Here is a 26,750-nt window from a genome sequence, read left to right as displayed (position 1 = left end):
TTTGCACATTCGGTGGGGCTCTCTCACCATATGGTATGGCCTACGTTATGCAACTTTTTAAAACTGATTTCTTAATGCATAACATACCCTTGTTAAATGCTTCGATTATTCCTGTTCTTTACTTTGGCATCATGCCATTTGCCATTAATAACAACTGCAAGATATTTTTACATTTTCTTTACTAAGTTTCTGCAGTCCTCCTCTGAAGTGTGTGTGAGTGTGTGTGTATTATGCTCCATACATGTTCTTTTGTTTTACTGCCAGCATAGCTACTTATCTACACGCTGCTCAGATATTATAATTAGTTAATAAATGTGTTATCATGTAGTGCAAGCAAGTGATCTTAGGCAAGTGGTTACTGCAGCCTGCAAATCAATTTTCTAGCACATTAGTCTGTTGTCATACTTTGATCTGCTGTATATGACAAAATGCACTTTATATTTTCACTTCCTGACTTTGACTTGACACCCAAATTTGACATTTTCAGTGATTTACTTGATTGCCATTTGTTTAGTTTGCCATATATGCATTCCATCTTTGACTGTTTGTGTCAATGAGCATTACCAATTATAATTTATAGATTTGGTTTTATTACAGTATAATCTAGAAGTGCATGTGTATTTGTTGTGGCATAGTTCACTTCTGCTTTTTTTACCATGAAGACCTTACTTTCGGCCTAACTTTAACTGAAAATGAATAGAGATGTTGTAGTTGTATAAGCAGAAAATATTGTTGAAGACTCACCTTAAAAAGACAAGATTAAAGGGAATGTGCAATTGTTTAATAAGTGTGCTGGCTACTTGCACAACTTGAGGTAATTAATTTTAAATGTATTTGACAGCAGCTGGAACTGGTTTCCTTTTTTATTGCTGTACTGTCACTATACTTTCCAAGTTTTATTTATTCAGTTGTTTCATGTGAGGAAACCATATTTATGATGTTTTATGCATTTCAGTTAGGATATTTATTTTAAACTGGACATTGTAGATTTTAGGAATGGAAATAAAATGATGAAAGACTGAAACTGTGTGGCAGCAAACTGTTACTGTAGCTCATTCCTCCTACTCCTCTGCAACAGGTGGAACACCCCTCCAGCAAAGTTACAGACGTCACATCATACATCATATACATTCTTCTGTACAACTATCGTCACTCCAATATCACATACATTGTTCAATTCCTGCCTTCCCTTAAATCTCAGTCCTCCTACAAAACATTATTCTGCATGTATTGTTCCCACAATTTCCATTTTTGTCTATGTAATTTATTTGCTCTAACCATCTTCTAAAGATCTCGCTTCCATTTTTTTTTTTTTTAGAACAGTTACAATGTTCATTACTTCACATACAGTTGACTTAGACTTTGATTTCTATTTTCTAGTAAATGCTTTTTGGCAAACACCAGAATTAAATGTAATAAGGCCTTGCTATGTCTAGGCAATTGAAAACCTGTATCCCAGCTCAAAAAAAATATTTCCTTAGTTACAACCATTTACTTTACCCAGTATTCCTGATAGATTACTCTATAGAGAATTTCTAAAGTCTGCCAGCTCATTACACTCTCAAAACATATATTCCCAGTTACCGCTTTTTCTTCCACATTTTCCATTTAATTAAATCTAACCAGCTGATCAACACTGAGCTCAGCATTTTTAATGTGTTGTCATAAATGATTACTGAATGGCATATCGAATGTTTAACTGTACTGTCAGTTGCTCTTGTAAGGTTTTTTTCTCTAGTTTGAGGGTGAGTTAAATGGGATCATAGGAGGTTACTAGGCTAATGCCATGCCAAAAAGAAACCTCAGTCAGTACTTGTTGCCACTGTCAATGAGGGATACTGGTGGAAGTTGGAAAGCAATGTGCATGACTGTTAAGTGATATAAGAGAAATCATTAAAGACTGAAGAAGACATTGGAGTTTCAGACTTCATATACCCTTCAGAAAACTCATGCTAATGCAAAACCTGTTATTCTGTCAACTTTCTAAGTTTGTAAGAAGAGAAATATTTACAAATTGTCCCTATTTTTGGTCCTTTGTCCCACTTGTATACATAGTTTTGCCAAGATTTCTTGCTCTAAGAGGTTGGGAGGTATGCTACAAGATGTATATTGTTGAATCTGACCTAGGCTAAAATCTGCTCACAGTAAGTAACCTTAAATAAATGCGCACAAGCCTGAGAGATGTTTTATGCTGGCTAATGCAGCTTGAAATACATATAAGGTGTAACTGGGCTAGGTATACATACAAACATACAGAATGAAACTCTGTGTACTGTAGACTGCAGTGTGAAAGCATATGTGTGTATTGTAAGTAAATGAATGGCAATGTGGATTTTTTACTCCTTTTACCTTAGCAGAGATGTTTGTTATCTCAGTATTCTGTTATGCATGTTATTGTTATGTATCTATATCTTTGTTAGTTGGATTTTTTCTCCCCAGGCCTCATTGAAAAGGGGTTTTATTGCTCAGTCAGCTTTTCCCAGTAATCAAATGCAATAAAGTAAATTTCCATATAGCAGCTACCTACACTATATGATGTCGCAACTTGCTCATGTCTTGGAGAGGAATAAAAATGCAAAACAGACCTAGAGCTAGGTAGGAATCTTAAAACTGTCCAATGGAAAGGAAGGGCAAATTACAATGTGTAGCTGACCATGCTATACTGTAAGTAGGCAATGTTAGACAGAGAATAGTTGGAGTTTTTTTTGAGTCTGTCCATATAGGACAAGTGTTTAAGGCCTAGGATCCTCTTTGTGAGGCTGTCTAGTCATTTTATGTACCCCATCTTCTGCCTGCTCCTTTTGCACTGACTTCTCAGTTCTGCAAGAAACAGCTTCTTCATCAAGGATAATTGTAAACTGTTTTATTGATACTTAACTCCATCTGTACTGGTTAGCAGTAGCACTGAATATTAAGCTAGTCCCAGTAATGCTGGCATAACAAGGAATGTGTCAATTTTAGATGATGTTGGGCCAATTAAGTGATATCATCTTGAAAGTCATCCACAGTATTTCTATGCCAGTGAGGTGAGATTAGGTTGGTTTGGACATGTGCTGAGGAAGGAATAATGGGTATATTGGGAAAAGTATGAGGATGAAGCTGCCAGGTAAGAGAAAAAGAGGAAGGCCTAAGATGAGGTTTATGGATGTGGTGAAAGAGGACAATGCAGGTGGTTGGTGTGACAGAGCAAGATGCAGAGGACAGGAAGAAACTGGAAACTTATCTGCTGTGGCAACCCCTAACGGGAACAGCCGAAAGAGAAGACTACAACCACTTATTTGGAACCAGGTGGGGTCATGTGAGTAGTGTTTGCTTGGGAAACTTTAAAACTGTCCCTTTTGAGCCTCCATGAAAAAAGGGGGGGGATCTAGTATGACGCGATGTGTTCCAGACCTGACCACAGCTTCTCATCAGGTGCAGAAACTGAGTATGAAGTACTGTTTGCTGCATACCGCAGAGGTAAGTCTTCAACCTGTATATACATGTAACAATGTGTGCTGTGTAGAGTATTAAGCATGTGCCATAGTGACTTGAGCATTTATTTCATGTAAATTAGTAAGCATGTCCAGCATTGATCCCACTGCACCATAGCCCCACCCCCTTTTAGTTGGCCACACCCATTCCCATTGACCCCACTCATTCAGCTGTCTCCTGCAGCCCCCCTTTGATTTGAAGTCATCAGCCGCCACTGGAGATAGGTGACACAAAAAATGCTATTGCCAAACATTATCCTAATAAGAAATGTATGGTGAATTTTAAGTTTCTTGTTTTGGAAGATGTACCTAATTATGACAAATTATTTGATGCTGAAGATGAGCTTAGCTGGTGTGAATACAGATGGCAAGTTAGGTTAAATGCCTGATGGTCATCGTGCATACAACTGCAGTCATAACAGATGGGTTCTCCTGCCGTCAGGCGGGTCCTCGGTCGGCCGAATTCCAAATTCTAGGTCCGGCGTCGGTTGTCGTCGCTTTCTTTCCTGATGTCAGTGCGACACGGGTACATAAGACACAGCCGACGCCATTTTCTTCAGTCTTTTTTGCCGCGCGGTGCCCGAAGCAGAAGCAGTTCGCAAGTGCCGGTCGGCCAGCTCCTGAAATTACGAAAATTTGGAAACCGAAGTCTTCTTTAAAGCTAAGTACCCCATTGGGGAAACTTTTCTTGCCTCGGACCGATGTCAGACAAAGTTAACAATTGTATTTCTTGTGGGAAGCAAATACCGCATAAGGATTTCCATTCCCTCTGTATACCTTGTTTAGGCCCAGACCACGACATCTCGGGCTGTCGCTTTTGTGCTACTTTCAATAAACGCACTATTAAGCGTCGGGCGGAGTTCGCCCAGCACTTTTTTGGTAAAGCTTTTAATTATAAAATGTCGTCGGAGACTCCGACTACTGTTTTGTCCAAAAAACGCAAGGACAAAGACCGACATGCGAGGTCCACGGTCTCCACTAACACCATGCCAAAACCGGCTACACGTGGTCTGGTTCTCAGCGAGGCGCCTACGCAGCCCCTGACTACCGACGACACTTCTCTGGCGGTGTCTTCTGTAACAGAGACCGCAGGTTCCTCGGCTCATACCCTGACTACAGCTACCGAAGCCACTGCTGTGAGTGTTGAACCTCTTAATGTGGACAGGTCCACTTCCACCCATGGTGTCTTCAGACCTTCATCTTCCTTTTCCATAAAGGCCTTTACTAAGTCTAAATCAGCCATGCATTCTAAAAGGCCTGTTGCACAGGGTCCATCTCCAGGCCCCATGTCTAAAAAGCAGATGCTCAAAATGGCTGAGGATTTAATTACTCTTATCAGGGGTTCCCAGCCCCCTCCGGACAAGAGACCCAGAGTGGTGGAAGATTCCCCCCCCCCTTCTGACCAGGGCTCCATTATTTCAGAACATTCTGATGAAGAGGAACACTCGTACTCCCCTTTTGAAGATTCTGATGCAGAGCATTCCATTCCTTCTGTATCCCCCCCCAGAGGATTTTTCTTTCGGAGAAACCTTGCATACATTGAGGGAACACTTCCATTGGGAAGGTCAAGATTTTTCAGATTCCAAGAAAAGGCTTAGGGAATTTCTTTTGCTACCTCAACACAGACCTCTGGCGATACCTCCTGTCTTGGACATACTTGATGATGTTTACTCGGAGGTTTACCTTAATCCGGATTCCCTGCCTCCTGCCCCAGTCAAGCCTGATAGGTACTACAGAGTTCCTAACTCACACCAATTTCTTTACAAAAGCCATAATGCTGTCCCTGAAACCATTTCTCAAGGCCCCAAGGGAATGAAGGCCTCTACTGCTAAGAATCCATTACCTTCCGAGAGAGAGTCTAGATCCTTAGAAAGGTGGGGAAAAAAGATATATACCTTGGCCACCCTAGCCATGAGGGCCTTAAATTGTCAGTTCCATATGCTTAAATATCAGCAGTTTCTGTTATCACAATTAAGGAATAAAATGTCACAACCTGAACAACCAGATTTGAAGGAGTTGCAGGATATGATGCATAGTGCAGAACAAGTGGGTAAACACACCTTACAATGTGGCTATGATGCTCTAGAGGCCTCAAGTAGAGCTGCTGTTACAGGATCAGTCATTCGTAGACATGCCTGGCTTAGGGAACAAACCTTGCCTGATCATGTTAAAGCTAAACTTCTAGATGCTCCTTTACAAAAGGATGTATTATTTGGTACTAATGCTGAGGAGATACTGTGGAAAATGGAAGAAAAAGCTAAATCTATGCAAACTGTCAAAGCTTTTCTACAGGTACAACCACCACGTTTTAGCAGAAATTGGCTTTCAAAAAACTGGTCCTTTCCAGCCACGGACAAGCCCCAAAGAGGTAGATACAGGCGCACAAGGGGCAGAGGACAATCTCAAGGATCATATAGAGGCAGACAATGGTAATCTCCAACACCAAGAGGTGGCGAAGACAGTGCACAGCAATACAGGAAACAAACCCAATGACTTTCCCCTTTGCATGCCAAGCAAGGCTCAGGTGGCAGCACCCTTGGGAGGAAAGCTGGCATTATTTTCAAAAAATTGGCATATTGTCACAAAAGACAAATGGATCCTGGACATTATAAACAGAGGCTACAGATTTCATTTTCACACTCTTCCAAAAATGAGAGGCATGCCGAACCTTCCACACAATCAAAGGGCAGAGGCTCAAATACAAATTTCAAAGCTCATGGACATGAAAGCTATTCAAGAGGTACCTACTCACGAACAAGGTCAAGGTTTTTATTCCAGACTATTCCTGGTACCAAGGAAGGGAACCAATTGGAGACCCATTTTGGACTTATCCATCCTAAACACATTTCTACTGCACTAAAATTCAAGATGCTCACCTTACAGCAGCTTCTTCCCATGCTGGGCAAGGAGTCTTGGCTGGTAACATTGGACCTCAAGGAGGCATACCTGCATGTCCCAATCAGGCAAGCTGCAGAAGATACCTCAGATTTCTTGCGGTTTCAATTCACTATCAATTCTCTGCATTGCCCTTTGGCTTATCTACTGCACCTAGAGTATTCACGAAATGCCTGGCATCAGTAATTGCCTACTGCAGACTTCAAGGGGTACAAATTTACCCCTTATTTGGATGATTGCCTGATCCAAGCGGACAGCAAACACATACTTCTGGAACATCTGGCTTATGTAACACGGTTATTGAATTTCCTGGGATACACAGTCAACAAAGAGAAATCCAGGCTAACACCATCTCAGAAAATAATTTTCCTGGGTGCCAACTTGGACACAAACACCCAGATGGCCTATCTTATGCCAGAAAAACAGGGGCAACTAACTCAGTACTTCAAGATGCTAGCAAATTGTACCAGGCTAACTGCAAGGAAAATCCTGCAGGCTCTGGGCTTAATGGCATCTTGCATTCTTCTAATCCCATGTGCAAAGTTGCGTATGAGGAAACTTCAATGGTACCTAAAAAACCTATGGTCTCAACACAGCCACAGTTTGGAAGCAATAATACCACTAATTCCATGTTTGCAAAAGGAATTTCTATGGTAGGCCCAAGCATGCCAAACAAACACAGGCCTACCATTCTGCAAGCCTCCAGCAAATCAAGTCATCACAACAGACGCCTCAGACTACGCCTGGGGGGCACACATGACAGACAGGTGCATTCAGGGCAAATGGTCCCAAAAGGAAAAGCACCTTCACATCAATCAAAAGGAAATGCTAGCAGTGATAAATACAATTACAGCTTTCAAGGACCTCCTGCATCCAGGACAATTATTGATAAGAACAGACAACACCACAGTAATGTGGTACATAAACAAACAAGGAGAAACACATTCATACCCCCTGTGCAGGCTGGCCATGTCACTTTGGAACATGGCTCTGGAATGGCAAATCGAGCTTCAAGCACAGTACCTGCCAGGTTTGGAAAACACGCTGGCAGACAATCTAAGCAGAAATATGACAGACCCGCACGAATGGAAGTTGCATCCTCAAGTGTTTAGAAAGATAATACAAGCGTGGGGAAGGCCAGACACAGATCTCTTTGCCTCCCACAGGAAACATCAATTGACAAAATTCTGCTCAAGGACGTTTCATCCAAAGGCCTGGAGAGTGGACGCCCTTTCTTTCAGTTGGACAGCACGGACAGTTTACGCCTTCCCACCTTTGCCTCTACTACTGCCCAAGGTGCTCTTGAAAGCAAGAGCAGACAGACCAAAGATGAATACTGATTGCTCCAGACTGGCCAAGACAACACTGGTACCCACTTCTGAGGAGCCTAACACATTCTCCTCCCTGGACCCTACCTCTAATGCCTCTTCTCCTGACTCAGCACAGCTACAAACCTCTTCACAGTCAGCTGAAAACACTCAATCTGGCTGCATGGAAAATTCCTTAACACCACAACAGACCCTACTCTCCAAGGAGGTGCAGGATGTCATTTTGGAGGCCAGAAGGCCATCTACTAGAAAAGCTTACTCCGCAAAATGGAAACGGTTTTGCGCTTGGAATGAGAAAAAGGGCCAGGATCCTATAAAACTGAATTTGCCTCAGATATTACAGTATCTAGCTGAGCTGTTGAACAGTGGGCTTTCATTTTCCTCCATCAAAATCCATGCCTCAGCCATTTCTGCAGAATACAACACTGATCCACCCTTATTCTCTCACCCACTCTTAAGGCAGTTCCTCAGAGGGGCTAAGAAAATAAGACCTCCAAGGAAACAACCAATACCAGCCTGGGATCTTAATTACATTCTAGAAAAATTAACATTGCCTCCCTTTGAACCGGCTGCCTCAACAGATTTGCAATATTTGTCCTGGAAAACAGCTTTCCTTCTGGCTATTACCTCAGCTCGTAGGGTCTCGGGACTACAAGCCCTCATGGCTGTGCAGCCCTTTCTCATCTTCCATCAGGACAGGGTTTCCCTACGAACCAACCCGTCATTTATGCCTAAGGTAGTATCCAGGGTAGCTTTAAATCAGGCCATACACTTACCTGCCTTTTACCCCAATCCTCAAAACAAAGGGGAAAGGCTGCTACATTCCTTAGACATCCATAGACAGCTACGTTACTATTTGGACAGAACAAAGCCTTTCAGGAAATCAGAACAACTCTTTGTGTCCTATGCTGTAGGAGCTCAAGGGAAGCCAATTTTCCAAACAGACAATTTCAAAATGGATAGGCCACTGCATACGGTTTTGTTACTCCTTTCATGGTAAATCTGTACCTACAGGCATCAGATCCCACTCCACAAGGGCCACAGCTACCTCTGCAGCCTTCCTCAGAGGAGTCCCTACCAAAGATATTTTGGAGGCAGCCACTTGGAGTTCTGTGCATTCCTTCTGGGGGCACCTGACATCTGGGGCAAGAAAGACTGAAGAAAATGGCATCGGCTGTGTCTTATGTACCCCTGTCACACTGACGTCAGGAAAGAAAGCGACGACAACCGACGCCGGACCTAGACTTTGGAATTCGGCCGACCGAGGACCCGCCTGACGGCAGGAGAACCCATCTGTTATGACTGCAGCTGTATTGGCACTCGAACATCTACATTTATGGTAGGTACAAAACTGTACTTTTTCCGCCAGGACTATGTAATAGGGATGTTTTTGCTTATTTAAAGCGAAAAGGTTTAAAGCATTGAAGGGGTTAATTTATTTGAATGTTATGTAATATGTGATTGGTGCATCAGCAGTTTAAATATTTTGGTTTGCCTTAATAGCATTATTCAGTCCGAAAAAGTCACAGTTGGTGATGAAAGTGCTCACTGTTTAATGTGTTCTTGTATTAAACGTCTTTTTGGGAATCCAATACATTCTTTTATTTTTATATATATATATATATATATATATATATATATCTATATATATATATGTATATGTGGAGTCTGCATGTTCTCCCTGTGGTCGAGTGACGTTAAAGACAATGCTGGTAGGTGCGTGCGTGAATGGGCGTGAAGGTTGGGCTGGCAACGCGGCATTGTAAAAATCCACTGCCAGTCATTAGTGGATGGGAGTTCCACAGTGGCGACCCTAACCAGGAAAAGCCAAAAGACTGTGTGTGTGTGTGTGTGTGTGTGTGTGTGTGTGTGTGTGTATATATATATATATATATATATATATATATATATATAACATTTTTTTTTTTTTTTTTTTTAACTTACTTAAAGGACACTCCACCCTCTTATACAGTTTAACTCAATCGTTGACTTTCTTTTCTCCTTATATTATGGTTCCAGCATTATGTCTGTACCAGAAACCTGCTTGTAGTTTTTAAAACTTTTATTTATTTGCATTGGAGTCAACTTCTTACATACTTTGCAGAGAAGTTAGTCTTCACCTGCATGACATACAAACACAGTTAAATCTGTAGTTTACCCTGTTGGGTACTGCTCTCAGTCTTACATGGGCAATTAATCCTGCTGTCAGGAACACAGCAGCTGATGTAAAAAAAGACAGAAAGCTGTGGAATTGTTTCCACTGTTTTTATTGCAGAGAAGAGGAGAACTTAACACTCCCCTTTCATAGCAAAACAAAGCAATTAGATCAGTAAACTGTCAATCTGCAAAATTTACATAAGCAGCAACACAGTATTGAAATTCTAAGCTTTAAATGTTATTTATAATAGTTTGTGTTAAGATAACTTGCATTTGCAAAGATTTCTGACACATTTAGAGAAAAGTCAGTAAATATTTTTTCTTGTAAAGTATAAATGCATTTACCATTTTCAACCCCCACACACACACACACACACACACGCCAGAACTGCAGAAAGAGAGTCAGGTGGCAACCCTATCAACTAGGTGCACTGATACTGTTCATAAAAAGGTCCTTTTATGCTTTGCGTGGCATCCTTCCAGAGGGGGATGCACATCTAGTACATGCAGATCCATTGTAAGAGATTCCCACTGACTTTGAGTCAGTCCTTGCATTGTCAGAGAGCAGCCATAATATACAGCTGAATTTACTTTAACATACATTTACTATGTGTCTTTGCATTAAGAACACTAAGAAAAGGAAATCAGAAGTACTTAGATGTGTTTAAATGCACGCATACACACACGCTTTTCTACACATGTCCTTTATGTACATATACAAAAATACATACACACACTGTGTGCATACAATGAATTTATAATAAACCTAATATAGTTAAGCATTAGTAATGTGTACATTATAGTAAATTTTGCTCAATGATTTGCTTGGTCACACATTGGCTGTGTGTTCCACATGCAGTCTTGGTCAATGTCTTTCGGTCAGTATTTTTTTATTTGTGTTGATAAGTGCATTTAATAAGTATTATTATCTTTGCCAGTATAGCTTATTTTGTGGCTGAAAAGGATCCCGGAAGCAGGTTACTTTCCTGGTTACCAAAGTATAAATAAATATGAAGTAGAAAAAAGGAGGGAGAACATGACAGAAATAATCGAGGAACTAGTAAAGCACATTTTAAGTCTGCATCATTCATGAGAGAGAAAAATCCTCAGACTGAAGGCATTGGGAAGTAGCAGACAGACCAAGTTTAGTCTTACTACTTGTCACTTGTAAATGTACAGCAAGGAATCATTTACTGCAGTGAGAGTTTTCACACATTGGCATGAGAGTATGGGGGAGGGTTTATCAAGTTTGTTAGGACTACAAAAGGCTCCTTTTTTATATGCTTTGTTTTGCTGCAAATAGCTGACAGCTATTTATAGCATAGAACATGCTCTGTCAAAGAGATAAATGAGGCTCAGACAGGTAAACAGAGACGCGGCTCTTTTACATAAGGTGTGTTTAGGTGACAGTGCTTCACAGTCCTGCCATTATATTTTAATGGCATGAGAAAACAACACACCTTCCTTATGTCTGGCATGAGTCATATAAAGAGGACTTGAAATGTATTCTGGGAAGAAGGAAGGCAAGCAAGAAAATAAGATCACATTACCAGGGCAGGCCCCATCATCCGCCATTTTGAGAGAAATGCATTAAAATTGTAAACAAAGCACTTGGAGTGATTTTGAGGCATTAAAATAGCGCAAAAACAAAGATACAATGAAAAAAATGTTTTTTGAGTTCTAAGGTGGAGTTTTCCTTTAAAACAATGAGCAGGAGTACACAGTATTTTTTTTTCCCACTAGCGATGTAGTGAATTGTCAAGTATAACAAAAAGTATATGAGAGGATGTAGGTGGACTTTATTTGAATTGTGCACTGCCTTTAATTAAAGTTTGGCCACTAATATAAATTGCTTTAAATTAAGATATTGCTTGTGCTCATAGCCGGCCTTAGGCATAGGCCAACTAGGCGGCCGCCTAGGGCGCCAGTCTAGTAGGGGCACTTTTCCAGTATTTATTTGGTGTAGGTACACCAGGATGGGGGCACCTGGTAGTGTGGTGGGGGCGCCGTGGAGCCCTTTTGCCTAGGGCACCAGTTGACCTAAGGCCGCTCCTGCTTGTGCTGTATATATTTTCACATTGTTAGTTAAAACAATGAGAATAAGTAAGCACTGGGTTTCTGTTGCCAGATATATAGTGTACTATTTAGTATGCCAAGTAACAGATAACATACCAGAGGATATAGGTGGAGTATGTTTGAATCATACACTGCTTTAAGTTCTTCTCCCCCAATGTTTTTCTGCTTTTGCTCACTGTAAAAAAAAAAATTCAAATATATTGTTAATGGCATTAAGTTGTTATCATAGGATTGCAGGAGATTACTAGGCTATCAACCCGGAGGTCAATTTAAGCCTAGCCGTTTCAACCCAATGTAATACCCTAGAGGTACTAGTTAATGCCAAGATTGCATTTAGTGATGACTGCCCATGTCCTGGAGGGCTGTGGGTGCTATCCCTTGTAAATCTACAGTGCCCCATCCCACTCGTCCAGGTTCTTCTTGAACAATGTCATAAAGGTGCTCTGTTTCAAATAAATTCGTAGCCTGTTTCAAAGATGTGTGGCAGTTGCTGGGAGATAAATCTGCCCCTCTGGCATGCAGGCCGTAAGTCCTCGGAATGGCTGGCCTTGGACCCATTTGATTTATGGATATGCAATAAGTTCATTAGGTTTGGGTCTTGGGTTGCTTTGTAGGCCAGGCATAAGTATCCCCTAAGAAGTCTATACAATGCGGAGTATAATGACAGGGATTTTCATCGGTCCATGTGAGGCACAAGCTGTGGGGGCCCTTGATCGTCTTTGTTAGAAACCTCTGAGGTTGCTAGAATTGCTGTAGGTGCTTAGTACAGTACATACTGAATGGGGCATTATAGTCAATTGTGGGCCAGATAAGTGTGGAGTGTAGGTGGGTTATAACTTCTTTCTCTCTCGAGGCGATGCCTTACTAATCAAGTGAGCTACGTAGAAAGCTTTCCTTAGTGGTCAAAGTTAAGGTATCTGTCATCCTGGGATCCCAGGACCCTTACACTTCATGGGTACTTAAGGTATTGTTATTGATTTGATAGTGTGAAGGGACATTGTTTGTGCTGAAGGGAATGATGATGCATTTCTTTGCATTCATTTTGAGACCTTGACTAATACACCAGTTGCTGTTCTGTGTGAGACCCATCCTAGAGTTATACGGACATCATTTGGGGATTCAGTGATTGCACCTAGTTTGCAGTTGTCTGCAACCTTGGTCAGCCACAACCTTTTAGTTTTTACCTGAACTTTTGAGAAGTATATACCAAAGAGTAGGGGGCCCAGCACCGACTCCTGTGGCACCCCCGCTGGTAACAGGTCTGCTGGTTGATGTGGAGTCGCCTTCTTTGATAGTGTGCTTTCGGTTTGTTAGCCATTTTGCAACTCCGTCTTACAACAAAGGGGGTTACGTTCAGTTTGCTAAGTTTATTGTAAATGTCTAAATGTAGGATTGTGTCGAAAGCCTTTGTCAAGTCAAGGTGTGCTGTATGCACAGATTTGCCCTCATTAATGGCCTTGGTGACACTTTCAAAGAAATCCACCAGATTTAACAGGCAGGATCAATTAGGTAGGATCCAAGGTTTGGAGTTCACCTATGTCTTTATTTATGAGGTTCGTAATAAGTTCCATGGCCTTAAAGATGAGGCTGATCAGGCTTATGGGTCTGTAATTCCCCAGGTCTGTTGCTAGGCCACCTTTGTGGAAGGAAATAACTGTAGCTGTTCTGCATTCCGCAGGAACAAAGCCTGTGGTTAAGCTATGATTGAAAAGGGTACTTAGTGGTGATGCTAGTTCATGTTTTAGCCTGTTTAGATGACAGGCTGGGATGTCATCTGGTGCTGTAGAGACCATGTTTTTTGCCTTGGACATGGCTTTGAGGACCTGCTCTTCAGATATGTATGGTTGGTGGTTTTGGGGGAGGGTTTGTTGCAAGTTAGAAGAGGATAAGGGAATGATATTTTTACCAATCTATCTGCTAGCAGGTTTGCTATCTCTCTGGGTCAATGTGTATGTGATACCATTGGCTGCAAGTTCTGCACGTACTTGTGGTCCTACCCTTTAGATTATGTACATGGCTGTAAAAGATCTTATGGTTACCCTTGGCAGTACCTGATAGGTTTTTCTCAAAGGAGCTCTTGGAGGATTTGACAAGTTGTCTTATTTACCTGTTAAGGCTGAGGAGGAGGGTGCTTTTCCATTGCTGAGTCCTTGTCTTTGTTTTCCTGGACAGCAACTTTTTGCATTTATTGTAGAGTTTGTTGATGCTGGAAGTCCACCATGCAGCTGGATGTCACTTGGGGCTTTGGCTTTTTCTGTGTGGTACAGCCGAGTTTATACACATATGCAAGTGATTGTACAGGGCTTTAGTGTAAATCTTTGGAGTAGTTACCACTTTCAGCTTGGGGTGAGGCTTGGAATGCATTTGTACCTTCACCTAGGAGGGTATAGTTTGCATTGGTGAAGTTTTTTAGTCTGATTTCACCCTTTGTGAGTTCTGGTGTTTGTGTCAGTTCGAAGGTTACTGAAATTTGGTCAGTTTTAACTAATGAAGGTACAACAGTTGCACCAGTGCACCTGTTTGACATATTGGTGAGGACCAGATCTAGAATGTTTGTTCCTTTTATCAGGATATGGACAATTTGCTGCAGGGTATTTGAATTCACAAAGTCATAGAACTATTGTGCTAGCAAGTTTGGGCTAAAGTAGGTTTCCCAGTTGATGGTGAGATAATTGAAATACCATATAACCAGTGTGTTCAGTAAAATTTGGATTGTCTTCAGTTTGGTTAAGTAGGCTTTGTGGGTGCCGTGACCCATGGAGGGGGATCTATAACTGGCAAGGACTTGAATGGGAGTCTTACCCACCATAACCTGCACCTAGAGTAACTCCATGGAGCTGTCCATTCTAGATGTGAGGTGAATTTATTTCTAATATAGAGTGAAACACCACTTCCTTTAGTTTTTACATGTTCATTTTGCGGCCTAAAGGTGTGGAAGGCATTGTATCCTTGCAGGCCAGGGGTACTCTGAGGCCTTAATTCAGGTTTCTGTGACTGCACAGACATCTACTTCTAGTGATAGAAAAGCTTCCAAGGAATGCATTTTGTGGTTTAAGGTCCTAGTGTTTTGCAGCATGACTCTTATTTTGTTCTGGTTGATTAATTTCATGTCTGTAATGTTTTCGAGACCTTGCTTAAAAAAGATGCTATGAGGGAGGCGAGAGACTTTGCCAACAGCTGAAAGCCTAGGGGTGCCAGGTGCAAACTCTATGGCAAAGCAGCAAGGTTTGTCAACCATAGCTTCCCAGGCAGACAGAAACTGGGTCCCCTTGGAGTGACATCAAAAACTAAGGCAATTATTGAAATAGTGTTTTTTTTTTTTTTTTTTTTTTTTGTACTGTGGTATCATTCTAGGTGAGGGTAGTATGCTGCTCAAGGCTAGGGACATACCTGCCTGGGACACGCACTCAGAAAGCTCCATCATGTCTGTCTTCATATAGTCCAGTGAGGTGCATCTCAGGTCATTCACACCGACATGAACCATGACAGAGCCATAACTGTACTTGTTGCTGAGAGGCCTGAATGCACTTTTTTATTGCCTGCCGCCTACTTTTATACTGTGTTTATTTACTGTGTACTAAACTACTCTGTTATGCTGCAGTTGCCTGCTACACTTTGTCTGTAAAATCAAATGTTATTGTTTTCACTGTTTAGCAAGCTTTTTTTTTATTGTTTCCACTGCTTCAGTATTTACTGGCATTTTTGTCACTGTTGTAAAGATATTTGTTCTGCCTGCTACTTAATTGTGATCTGTTAACTGTTTGTCATTTTTAAAGCCTGCTGTCTGATTTTCTGCTGTTTTAAACAGTTCATTGTCTCACTGCTGTTTTTCTCTTGTGTTAAATATTCTGTAGTGTTTCCTGCTGAAACTAAGGTAGCTAGTAGCTGTAGCATGGTCCATATCCAGGCCTGCTGCTTCTGTAATTCTTTATAGTGGTTTGTTTGCTCTGACCACATTTTCCAGGCAGTCTTGGATTGGAAGGCGCCTGTCTGCACTTTTGTAAGAAAATTATGTTTGATTGGCACCTGACTGGTAAAGGAAGCCTGCGTAAGGCTTGGAATAAGCATCCTCATTGGGCCTATTGAATTTTGTTAGAGGAGGAGTTTTTTTTCTTCCAAGTTTTAGCTTCTGGTATTTAGGCTCTGAATCTCATTGTTTGCGGATGTACACTACCGCTCACAAGTGCAGCAAAGCCTGACAGTTAAATTCAACAAATTTTCCATTAAAACCCAGACCAAAATATCCATTCACCAAGCTCCTCCGTGATCGTTTCTGAAAGGCCACCCCTAGTGATAACAGTCTTCAACCTAGCATTATGGGCAGTTGGACTACCCTTCTTTCTCCTGCCAACCTTTTTGACTTCGGTGTCTTGAGGCAGTGTAACAATTGTCTTGTGCACAGACAACCCTCTACTAATAACACAGTGTAGTACAGAGTGTTAGAGATGTATTTACACCAAGAATCTAGAATCTATGCTCTCACTCAAAACAGTAACACGGAGAAGGTTGTCAACTCACCCACCACTACATTTACACATAGTAACACTACTCATACACAAAGTACTCATCAACCACATAAATCCACCTATGCAGAGATTCTCTCAAAAAAAAACTTACCAAAACACCAGAGACCTCCAAAACACAACTCTGCTACAGCTAACACAGTTTCCACAGCACCCATGACACGTGGCAACACCAAGGTCTCACCCACCAAGCATGTAAGGTGTAACATTCAATAACCAAGGTTTCTTGTGATTGGTGATTCAGTAGTGAGCGACACGGATGTCCCACTCACCAGGTTGGGCAAGGAAGAAAGTCACGGTCAGCTGCCTGTCCAGTGCCAGGATTCGGTGATGATTTAATGTGAAAATAGTTCTGACAAATTTAATTAGTTTAATTGTCTCATGGTATTCTTCAAGAATAAGAGTGGGAGGGGGTTCTGGAAATTGTTCACAGTTGGGTGAAATGGCAGCAGTTCTATAGGTGTTGTAATTGACTGTGCTGGTGAAATGAAAACTGAATTATAGATGAACACCTCAGTTGTCACCAGCTAGAGCTCCAACTCTCACTTATGATAGTGGACCTAGAGAAGTGAATGACAGGATAAGATCACACTTGCAAAGCAGTGAATACAAGATTTTTTTTTTGTTTAAGGATTGCTGGACTTACTCCCCATGACAGAGTTAGGAGCCTAGCAGTCTAGGAGGATCTTAGAGCCACTGTTCAGAATTAAGAGAAGTCAGATAAGGGGGTTTAGGCATGTAGGTTGGATGACCATGGACATCCATCATGTGTAGTGTATCAGGACTAACCCAATGGAAGCTGGCCCTGGGGATGACTCCAGCTCACTGGAGATGTCTCGGTCATGTGGCTTGGAAACGCCTTTGCATATTCCCCAGGAGGTAGCCACGACCATTGTTGTGTATAGGTATGTAAGGTTTTCCCTGCTTAGCTTGTTACCACCACGTAGGTAATCAGGGTATGTGGTTTACAGAATGGATGGTTTTATTTAGCCTCCTCTGTAAACAACAAATTGGATTTAGATGAAATCTGGTGATACATCCTTTAGAAATTTGTCTTGCTGGCTTTTGTGCCAATATTGATCATCAGATCTTCAAGCTTTAGCTCAGAAAGAGCAAATGCAGGCAACTTTTCACACTGTTTATAGAACAGCTTCTCAAGAACACTAATTTTATTTCTGTATTCCTGGGGTCTGTGGATAACCACAGTGTTTGCATACACTGAATAGGTTGAAAAATGGCTAGCTAGTTATACAAGTTAATTTACTAAGAGTGATGGGAATAACGGTATTCAAACCAGTTTGTACTGTCTGAAGTTTAGGGACAGAAGGTTGCAGTTGCATAGTCCAGAGAGTATATTTTCCAGTGAAAATTGGTCAGACAAAATGTCATAATGAAACAAAAGTGATGCAGATGTTCACCTTACTCAGTAAAATTTCAAATGAAGCAAACCCTTGCAGCTGGCAGCATGGTTAAAATGATTTTATCATCCAATTATAAGCATATTACTTCCTCAGTTAGAATTCCTTCAAGGTATGGTAGTAGTATGAAAAGCAGTCATTAAGCAAATCTAGTCCAAGGAAACAACCAGTAAGAGAAACGGTACAATAAAGTTGACAGCGGAGCATAATGAAGAAATTCGTCAGATCAGGATCATGGTCAGTAACTAAATCAAAAGTAGTCATGAACGGGCAAGTTGTCACCTATATGTTCTTGCATCTGAACACAGACTTGTCAGATTGTTTGTCTAATATGGCATCAATCACAAGGACAAAGTATGCCTTAAACAGCAGCCCAAGTGTAACAGTTCTGAACAAATTAAGCATTAGTCACAAGCATTGCAGTAGGAACCCTTTGCTTATAAACAGAACATCCTTTGCAGTAAAGGTATACTGAACTTTCTCAGAAGGTATTTGCTTGATCTGTAGTAGCAACTGGTTCCATAGGCTGGGAATATGTCGAGTTAAGGAATTAAATTTAGGACCCTAGTATGAATACTTATAGGGCCACTGGTTTTGTAACAAAATAGAAGGTCAAATAAGACTGGGGATGTTATTCTTGTTTCACTGTTGCAGTCATCACACTTGGGTTATCTGCCTGCAGGTAGCCCTCAGTTGGCCCGAATACCAGAGACTTAGTATTTTTGCATCAGTTGCTGTCGCTTCAAGACTGACGTCAGGTCATCAGGGTTATAAAAACAGGCAGCCAAACCCATTACACCAGTCTTTCTTGCCGAGGAGCCTGAAACAGCAGCAGTTCGCACAAGTGCTGGTCGGCCACTACCGGAGTTTTCATTTCTGAATTGAATCATCCTGAAGTCTTCTATAGCTAAGTACCCCATAGGGGATCCTTTTTTCTTGCTCTAACCGATGTCAGAAAAAGTTAATAATTGTCTTGCCTGTGGAAAGCAAATACCACATAGAGATTTCCATTCTTACTGCATCACCTGTTTAGGCCCAGACCACAACGTACCTCACTGTCGGTTTTGTGCTTTGTTCAAAACTCAAACTATTCGTCATTGGGCCCTTATTGTCACTAAATACTTTCGCTCTTGATCGTCGTATTACGAAATGGCTTTGGTAAGCCATCCGATTACCGATCTTCCGAAAAAACGTAAGGATAAAGGCAGAGACAAGACCGCACATGTCCAAAACTGCCGACGACTCTTCCATTAAGCTAGTCACCAGTTCACCGGTACTCAGTGAGGCACTTTTGCACCCCCTGATGCCCACTTCAATGGATTCGCAGGCCACTACTGAGACCTGTTCGGATTCCAGTATATGCCACAAGACTCTTCTTTGACTATGGAACCTGCGGATGTCTCTTCTTTGGATGGGTCCGGAGCCGCTGTGCAGGCACCGGCTTCCGAGGAATTTCTTCGCATTACTGATACTTGACACAGACCAACGACTAATTTTGCATCTTCAGTTTTGTCTAAAACTAATGAGTTTCTAAGGCCAAGAGTACGAGCTATGCCTAAAAAAACGATGACCCAATCTCAAGCACCTGCTTCCTTGCCACAAAATCAAATGCTTAAAATGGCAGAAGACCTGATTATGCCGATTAGGGGAAGCCAGCCTTCCCCTGCTAAAAGAGAGACCTGTCCCCAGCAGCCTTAACTGACCAAGAGTGCGACGACTCTGAGGTTTCTGAATATGAAGATGTGCCCTTATCTGCTTATAAGGATTCAGGTGCAGAGGACTGCATTCCCTCTGCTTCCCCTCCAGAGGAATTTTCTTTTGGGGAACCCTACATACTGTAAGAGAGCATTTCCACTGGGAATGCCAGGATTATCCTCAGTTCAAAAAGAGACTCAGCTAATTTTTAGATTTGCCACAACATAGACCTTTAACTATCCCTCCTGTCATGGATGTTGTCGATGATGTCTTTATGGAATCCAGTCTTAACTCCTGATACTTACCTCCTGCTCCAAGGAAACCAGACCGGTACTGCAGAGTCCCTGACTCTCACAAATTTCTTTTCAAAAATCATACTGCTGACCCAGAGGTCATTTCCCAGGGTCCTAAAGGTATAAAAGCAACTACAGCTAAGAATCCCACTCCTTCGGACAGGGATTCCCGAGCTTTAGACAGATGGGGTCAAAAAAGCATACACCTCTGCAACTGCTGCCATTAGGGCATTGGATTGACAGTTTCACTTGCTGAAATACCAGCAACATATTATGGAACTTAAGCAAAAATTATTTACCTTTACAGACTGTGCAGAAAATAAAGAATTACAGGAGCTTATGCATCCTGCAAGCCAAGTCAGCAGGCATACCTTGCAGTGTGGCTTTGATGCCCTAGAACCAACTTGCAGGGCAGCAGTCACTGGTTCTGTACTGAGAATGCAAGCTTGGCTTAAGGAACAGACTTTGCCAGACCATCTCAAATCAAAATTACTAGACGCTCCTTTGAACAAGGACAATCTGTTTGGCACCAAAGCAGAAGAGTTTCTAAAAAGATGGAAGAAAAAGCTAAGTCTATGCGACGGTCAAAGTTTTTTGCAAGTGCAGCTTCCAGGATTCAGTAGGCATTACCCCTCGAAACATTGGTCCTTTCCAGCCCCCTCAAGGCCATCTCAAACTAGACCCAGGGCAAATAGACCCCCCCCCCGCATTACAGTCTTGGGGTATGCAGAGATCTAAGCAATAGAGTACCTCCACTTCTAAAACAGGGAGTGCTAAGCCACCCCCTTATGGAAAGAATTCACAATGACTTCTCAACTCCACTCCTCACTACTGTCCAATTGCTCGTGCCCCTAGGAGGAAAGCTTGCTCATCATGCAAAAAACTGGACCTCCATCACCAAAGACTGATGGGTCCTCAACATTGTATCCCAGGGGTACAAATTTTACTTCCACTCACTGCCAACCCCAAAAAAAACTATCTGCACATCCCTATCAGGGACTCATGCAGGAAGTATCTACATTTCAGGACAGGGATCTAATCATTATCAGTTCTCTGCACTTCCCTTTGGCTTATCCACTGCTCCCAGAGTCTTCACAAAATGCCTGGCTCCAGCCACTGCCTATTGCAGACAGAGAAAAATTCAAATTTACCCTTACTTGGACGATAGCCTGATTCAGGATGACAGTCTGGAAAAGCTGTTGCAGCATCTAACATTTGTAAAGAACCTTCAAACCTCCCTGGGGTACAGTATCAATGAAAAGAAATCAAAACTAGTCCCCAGTCAAAAGATTGTATTCCTGGGAGCAAGCTTGGACACAGCATCCCAGATGGCTTTCCTTACTGCAGAAAAACAAGCCTAATAGGCTACTTCGCTCAAATTGCCACCAGAACCCAGCTGTCCTCAAGAAAAATCCTGCAGGCCCTAGGGTTCATGGCCTCTTGCATTCTCCTAATTCCATATGCCAGACTGCATATGAGGAAACTTCAGTGGTATTTAAAAAGTCTTGGGTGCCAACATTCTCAGGACCCGAAACCATCATACCTGTCATACCTTGTCTAAACACAGAGTTTCTTTGGTGGGCAGCAGCATGCAACCACAACAAGGGACTTCCCTTTATTCAACCCCAAGCCACCCAGACCCTAACCACAGATGCATCAGACTATGCCTTGGGGGGGGGGGGCACATCTGGACGACAAGTGCATTCAGGGCCACTGGAGCCCAAGTCAAATTAATCTGCACATCAACCAAAAAGAGATGCTGGCAATTCAGCATGCTCTAACAGCTTTCAGACCCCCTACAGTCACCAGGACCCCTGCTAATAAAAACAGACAACACCACAGTCATGTGGTACATCAACAAGCTGGGGGGAACCCACTCTTACCCACCGTGCAGACTAGCCATGGCCGTGTGGAACACGGCCTTGGACATTCATATTCATCTGCAAGTTCAATTCCTGCAAGGCAAACAAAACTCTGGAGACAACTTAAGCAAAAATCTCCTAGACTCACATGAGTGGCAATTAGACCCCAGCACTTTCAGGTTTCTAACACAGAAATGGGGGACCCCGGAGATGGACCTTTTTGCCTCCCCCTACAATCACCAGCTCAGAAAATTTCTGCACCAGGACACCTCACAGCAGGGCCTGGAAAGTGGATGGCCCTATCCTTTCAGTGGGTAAACCTTTCAAGATATGCATTTCCCCCTCTGCCTCTTCTTACAAGAATATTACTCAAGATAAGACAGGACAGACCAAGCGCAATCCTGATTACCCCAGACTGGCCACTCCAGCATTGGTACCCACTACTGCGCAGCCTGTCACTTCAGCAGGAGGGACAGATCTTGCATCCGCAACTGCAGACCCTTAAGCTTGCAGCCTGGCTTATTCCTTGAATTCTCCCCCAGTGACAAGCCTAAGCAAGCAGGTGCTGGACGTCATTCTTGAAGCCAGAAGACCCAGTACAAGGAAATCCTATGCTGATAAGTGGAAAAGGTATAGTTCCTGGATTCAGTCTAAAGGAGAGGACACAACACTGCACTCCTTACCTCTAATCCAGGATTACCTAGCAGATGTACTCCACAGAGGCCTATCATTTTTTCCCTTGAGATCCATGCCTCTGCCATCTCAGCTCATTACAACACTGAGCCACCTCTTCTCCCAACCTGTCATCAAACAGTTCCTGAGAGGGGCTAACAACTTAAGGCCACCAAGAAGAGCCACCACCCCTGCTTGGGACCTTAATTTTGTGTTGGAAAAGCTCACACTATACCCCCCTTTGAGCCTGCAGAGTTAAAATACCTGTCTTGCAAAACAGCCTTGCTTCTGGCCATCACTTCAGCTAGAAAAGTGTCTGAGCTGCAAGCAGTTATGGCTGTGGAACCCTTCATTATTTTTCATGCTGACAGGGTCTCCCTCAGGATTAACCCTAATTTTATACCTAAAGTGGTGTCCAGTGTGGCTCTCAACTAATCTATCCATTTGCTCACCTTTTTCCCTAATCCACAAAATAGGGTGGAAATGATCCTGTACTCTTTAGATGTGCCCAAATAGCTCAGATTATACCTTGATAGGACTAAGCCCTTCAGGAAATCTGACCAGTTACTAGTCAGCTTTGCACCAGGGGCAGAGGGCAAGGCCATATCAAAACAAACCATCTCCAAATGGATAGCACACTGTATCCATTTCTGTTACAAACAACATGGAAACTACTCCCTCAGGGGGGTCAGAACGCATTCCATTAGGGCAACTTCAACCTCTACAGCCTTTCTCAAAGGAGTCCCTATCAGGGAAATTCTGGACGCTGCTACTTGGAGTTCTGTTCATACCTTCACCAAGCATTACCACCTGCCTATCTTTTCCAAATCCAGGGTGGGCTTTGCAACAGCAGTCCTGCAGGGCATACTAGCCAGCCCCAACTCTTCTTGACTGCCTCCACCCATTCTTCAGCTTTGGGAATCAACCCTAGTGTGATGACTGCAACAGTGAAACATGAAGAACATAGTACAGTTGTGTACACTTACCATAAATGTAGATGTTCGAGTGTATTCACTGTTGCAGTCCGGGTTTCCCACCCTCTAGCCCCCTTGCCTCTCTCTCTCCCTCTCTTTCTCTTCTCTGTTACTATTACTCACACCTTACAGGGATATTGGTATTTACTTTTTACTGGTGGTGTTTTCCCACCATAACTTAGCTCCCTATTTGGGGGCTCCTGATATTTGGGGCAAGAAAAACTGATGTAATGGGGTCGGCTGCCTATTTTTATACCCCTGACGACCTGACAACAGTCTTGAAGCAGCAGCAACTGATGCAGAAATACTAAGTCTCTGGTATTCGGCTGACTGAGGGCTACCTGCAGGCAGATAAACCAAGTGTGATGACTGCAACAGTGAATACATTCGAACTTCTACATTTATGGTAAGTGTACACAACTGTACTTTTTGATTGCTCGAACAGCAAGAGACAGGTCACCTTGGACATCCCCTGCCTTTAGCCTTTCTGGACAGATCTCATCCACTACTGCAGCCTTGCCATTATAGAAATGAAAAAACAACTAAGATGTGCTTTCTTTAAATGTCACAGTATACAGAGATTATTTTATAGGGATGGAATACCTAGGAAGACAAAATGATTTTCTAAGGCTGCAGTTGTTTAAAGATTTAAAACAAAATGTGTGTGATAAAGGGCCAGATGTATGAAAACTATACATAACTAGCATAAACTAACATATATAAAAGTAAAAGTTATAAAAGTAAAAACATATCACCTAGGCCATAATGTAAAATGCATCTTGGGCATTGCTAGTGTACATGCTTGATTAATTAATAAAACCTATTTCAACAGATTTTAGTGGAGTAGTAAGCTGTAGCAATAAGCTCAGACATCTGTTTGCCCTAGATTAACCAAAAAAGTGATATGATCTAGTGTTAGCTTGCTACTTATACGTATTCCTCCTCTTTCATTTCAGATCTTAGTTGAAATTGTGGAGGCATCTTGTGTGATAACTTGGGATTTTGATGTTTGTAAAGGCGACATCACTTTTAACATCTATCACTCAAAAAGGGCACCACAACCCCCTAAGAAAGATACTCTGGTGGCACACAGCATCACATGCCCTGGTGGAAACAACATGCAGCTGATTGACAAGATGTGGCAACTTGGCAAAGATTACAGCTTGGTAGAGTCTCCACTGATTTGCAAGGAGGGTGAGAGTGTTCAGGTAAAGTTTACATAAATGTAATTGGTGTGCTTTTCTTTCTGGGAAGCTTGAGACTTTTATTTTAACCGTGAATGTCTGCATTTAAAGGACCTAACCAGAACTGGTTGCAACTTCCATAGCTTGTTTTCTTGTGAGTACATGTAAAATTAAAGAAATGATGAGCATTAAAAAAAAAAAAAAAAAAAAAAAGGCATGCGGCCTCTCCCTGAGCAGTTACAGAAAAGGAGTGGATAGACTTCTCACAGGGGTTGTTCAAAGTGGGTCTATATCAATAGACCGAAGAGGCGTTTAATTGAACACCTCTTCGTCGACACACAGAGCGAATGCACTAAAGCTTGAACGCTCAAAACAGCAATTTCTTTCCCTGGGAAAGAAATCGCTTGGCCGTCTCTGTGTGTTTGCCCCTTTCCCCACTGTAGTCCCATCTAGGAGTTGGTATATTTAGTTAGGATGTATGTGGGGGGCACAGCCCCCCATGTTATGTTTGAAAGTGTTTGTGTGTGCTAGCGATTTCTTTCCCAGGGAAAGAAATCGCTATTTTGAGCATTTGCACTTTAGTATATTCGCTCTTTGTGTTTGATTAAATGCCTCTTCAGTCTTTTGATATAGAACCTTTCAAAGCTATTATGCCTTTGAAATGTCCTCCTTTTCAGTCTGTGCAACCACAGGCTATCCCTCAAAAAACCTACCCTGGTTTCCTCCTGTTCTGATGAGGCACAGGGCTATGACTCTTACCATTTTCTGGACTATTCCTCTTAACTGCATTCTCCAGGGCAAATCTCTTCTAACGAAGAGGACTCCCTCCTACTGAATTCCTGTATTGAGGAAACTTCCTTTGGGGTGACTATAAAAAAAACATGATGAAACTGTTTGAAAGGCAAGCCATACAGTTGTCAGGTGTTCAGAAGAGGAGGTATACCGTTTTGGAGATGGGTACCCCTGCCCTTTCTCCAGTCCCTCCTGTCCTCGAGGCTTTCCAGGATGCCTTTCAGGCCACCTCTTCTGTGCCTGATTCTCAGCCACCAGCTTTTAAGAGACCATACCGGTTTTACAAGGTGCCTTATGACTTAACCTATTTTGACAAGAATCCAGTGGCAGACCCTTATACAGTATCTCTCTCTGTTCAGATAATTCCTTTAAACTTCTGCATGGTGCATCTGCCCACCCTAATGAAACACAGTAGAACTGTGGGTAGGTGGCAAAAGAAGGTTTACACTTCTGCTACCCTTACCTTTAGTGCAGTTTATTCATCATCATCAACCCCCTTTTTTCCATTTTTCTACATGTGGCAGGGGTGTCATATTAACTGTCACCATTTCTCTCTGTTCAGTGGCTTACTCCTGCCTTCTTTGATGCCTGCCTGTCACAGATCTTGTCTCACACAGTCCATCAACCTCTTTGCTGGACACCCTCATTTCCTCTTACCTTCTTCCCGTCTGTCCCAAATATTCTTCAGCAGAGTGTATTTTGGTTTTCTGCATGTGCCCATACCACCATATATCCTCTTTGATCTTTTCTGCAGTTGGAGCTTCTTTGGCTTCTGCTCTTATGTCTTCATTGCTTAATGTCTCTCACAGTGTGCATCTTACCACCCTTCTCAGGCACTTCATTTCCATCACCTCTAACCTTCTCTTCTGCTCTGCCTTTACCGCCCAGGTTTCTGTGCCATACAGTAGTACTGGTTACAGTACTGATCTTCGTGTTTCACTGTTGCAGGCATCACACTTGGGTTATCCTGCCAGAGGTAGCCCTCAGTCGGCCCGAATAACAGAGGCTTAGTATTTCTGTGTCAGTTGTTGTCACTCCAGCACTGATGTCAGCTCATCAGTGGTATTAAAACAGGCAGCTGACGCCATTACATCAGTGTTTCTTGCCGAGGAGCCCGAAGCAGAAGCAGTTCGCATGAGTGCTGGTCAGCCGCTACCTGAGTTTTCATTTCCGAAGTTGAAGTCTTCTAAAGCTAAGTACTCCATTGGGGATCCTTTTTTCTTGCTCTCTCCATATTCCAGAATGGCTATGATAAGCCATCTGACTACCGATTTTCCAAAAACCGTAAGGATAAAGACAGAGATGGGCTGCAGAGGTCCAAAACTGCCGACAATGCTTCCATTAAGCTAGTCGCCAGTTCTCTGGTACTCAGTGAGGCGCTATCGCAGCCCCTGATGCCCTCATCTAT

General features: G+C 42.4%; 1 protein-coding gene across 1 annotated transcript in view; it reads left to right on the top strand.

The window, feature by feature from the left end:
• SEC14L1 (SEC14 like lipid binding 1) overlaps positions 1-26,750 on the top strand; it is a 1,962,612-nt gene that overhangs the window by 1,775,645 nt on the left and 160,217 nt on the right. Inside the window, exon 14 of the mRNA XM_044089037.1 lies at positions 24,323-24,574. Within this exon, the coding sequence (XP_043944972.1) occupies positions 24,323-24,574 (252 nt within the window). The remainder of the gene's footprint in view (positions 1-24,322; positions 24,575-26,750) is intronic.

Source organism: Protopterus annectens, chromosome 12.part0 (assembly GCF_019279795.1).
Source record: "Protopterus annectens isolate FY-2018-M chromosome 12.part0, PAN1.0, whole genome shotgun sequence".
Classification (NCBI taxonomy): domain Eukaryota; kingdom Metazoa; phylum Chordata; order Ceratodontiformes; family Protopteridae; genus Protopterus; species Protopterus annectens.
Note: the sequence above shows the minus strand (reverse complement) of the source record. Positions and strands in the feature narration are given on the sequence as shown.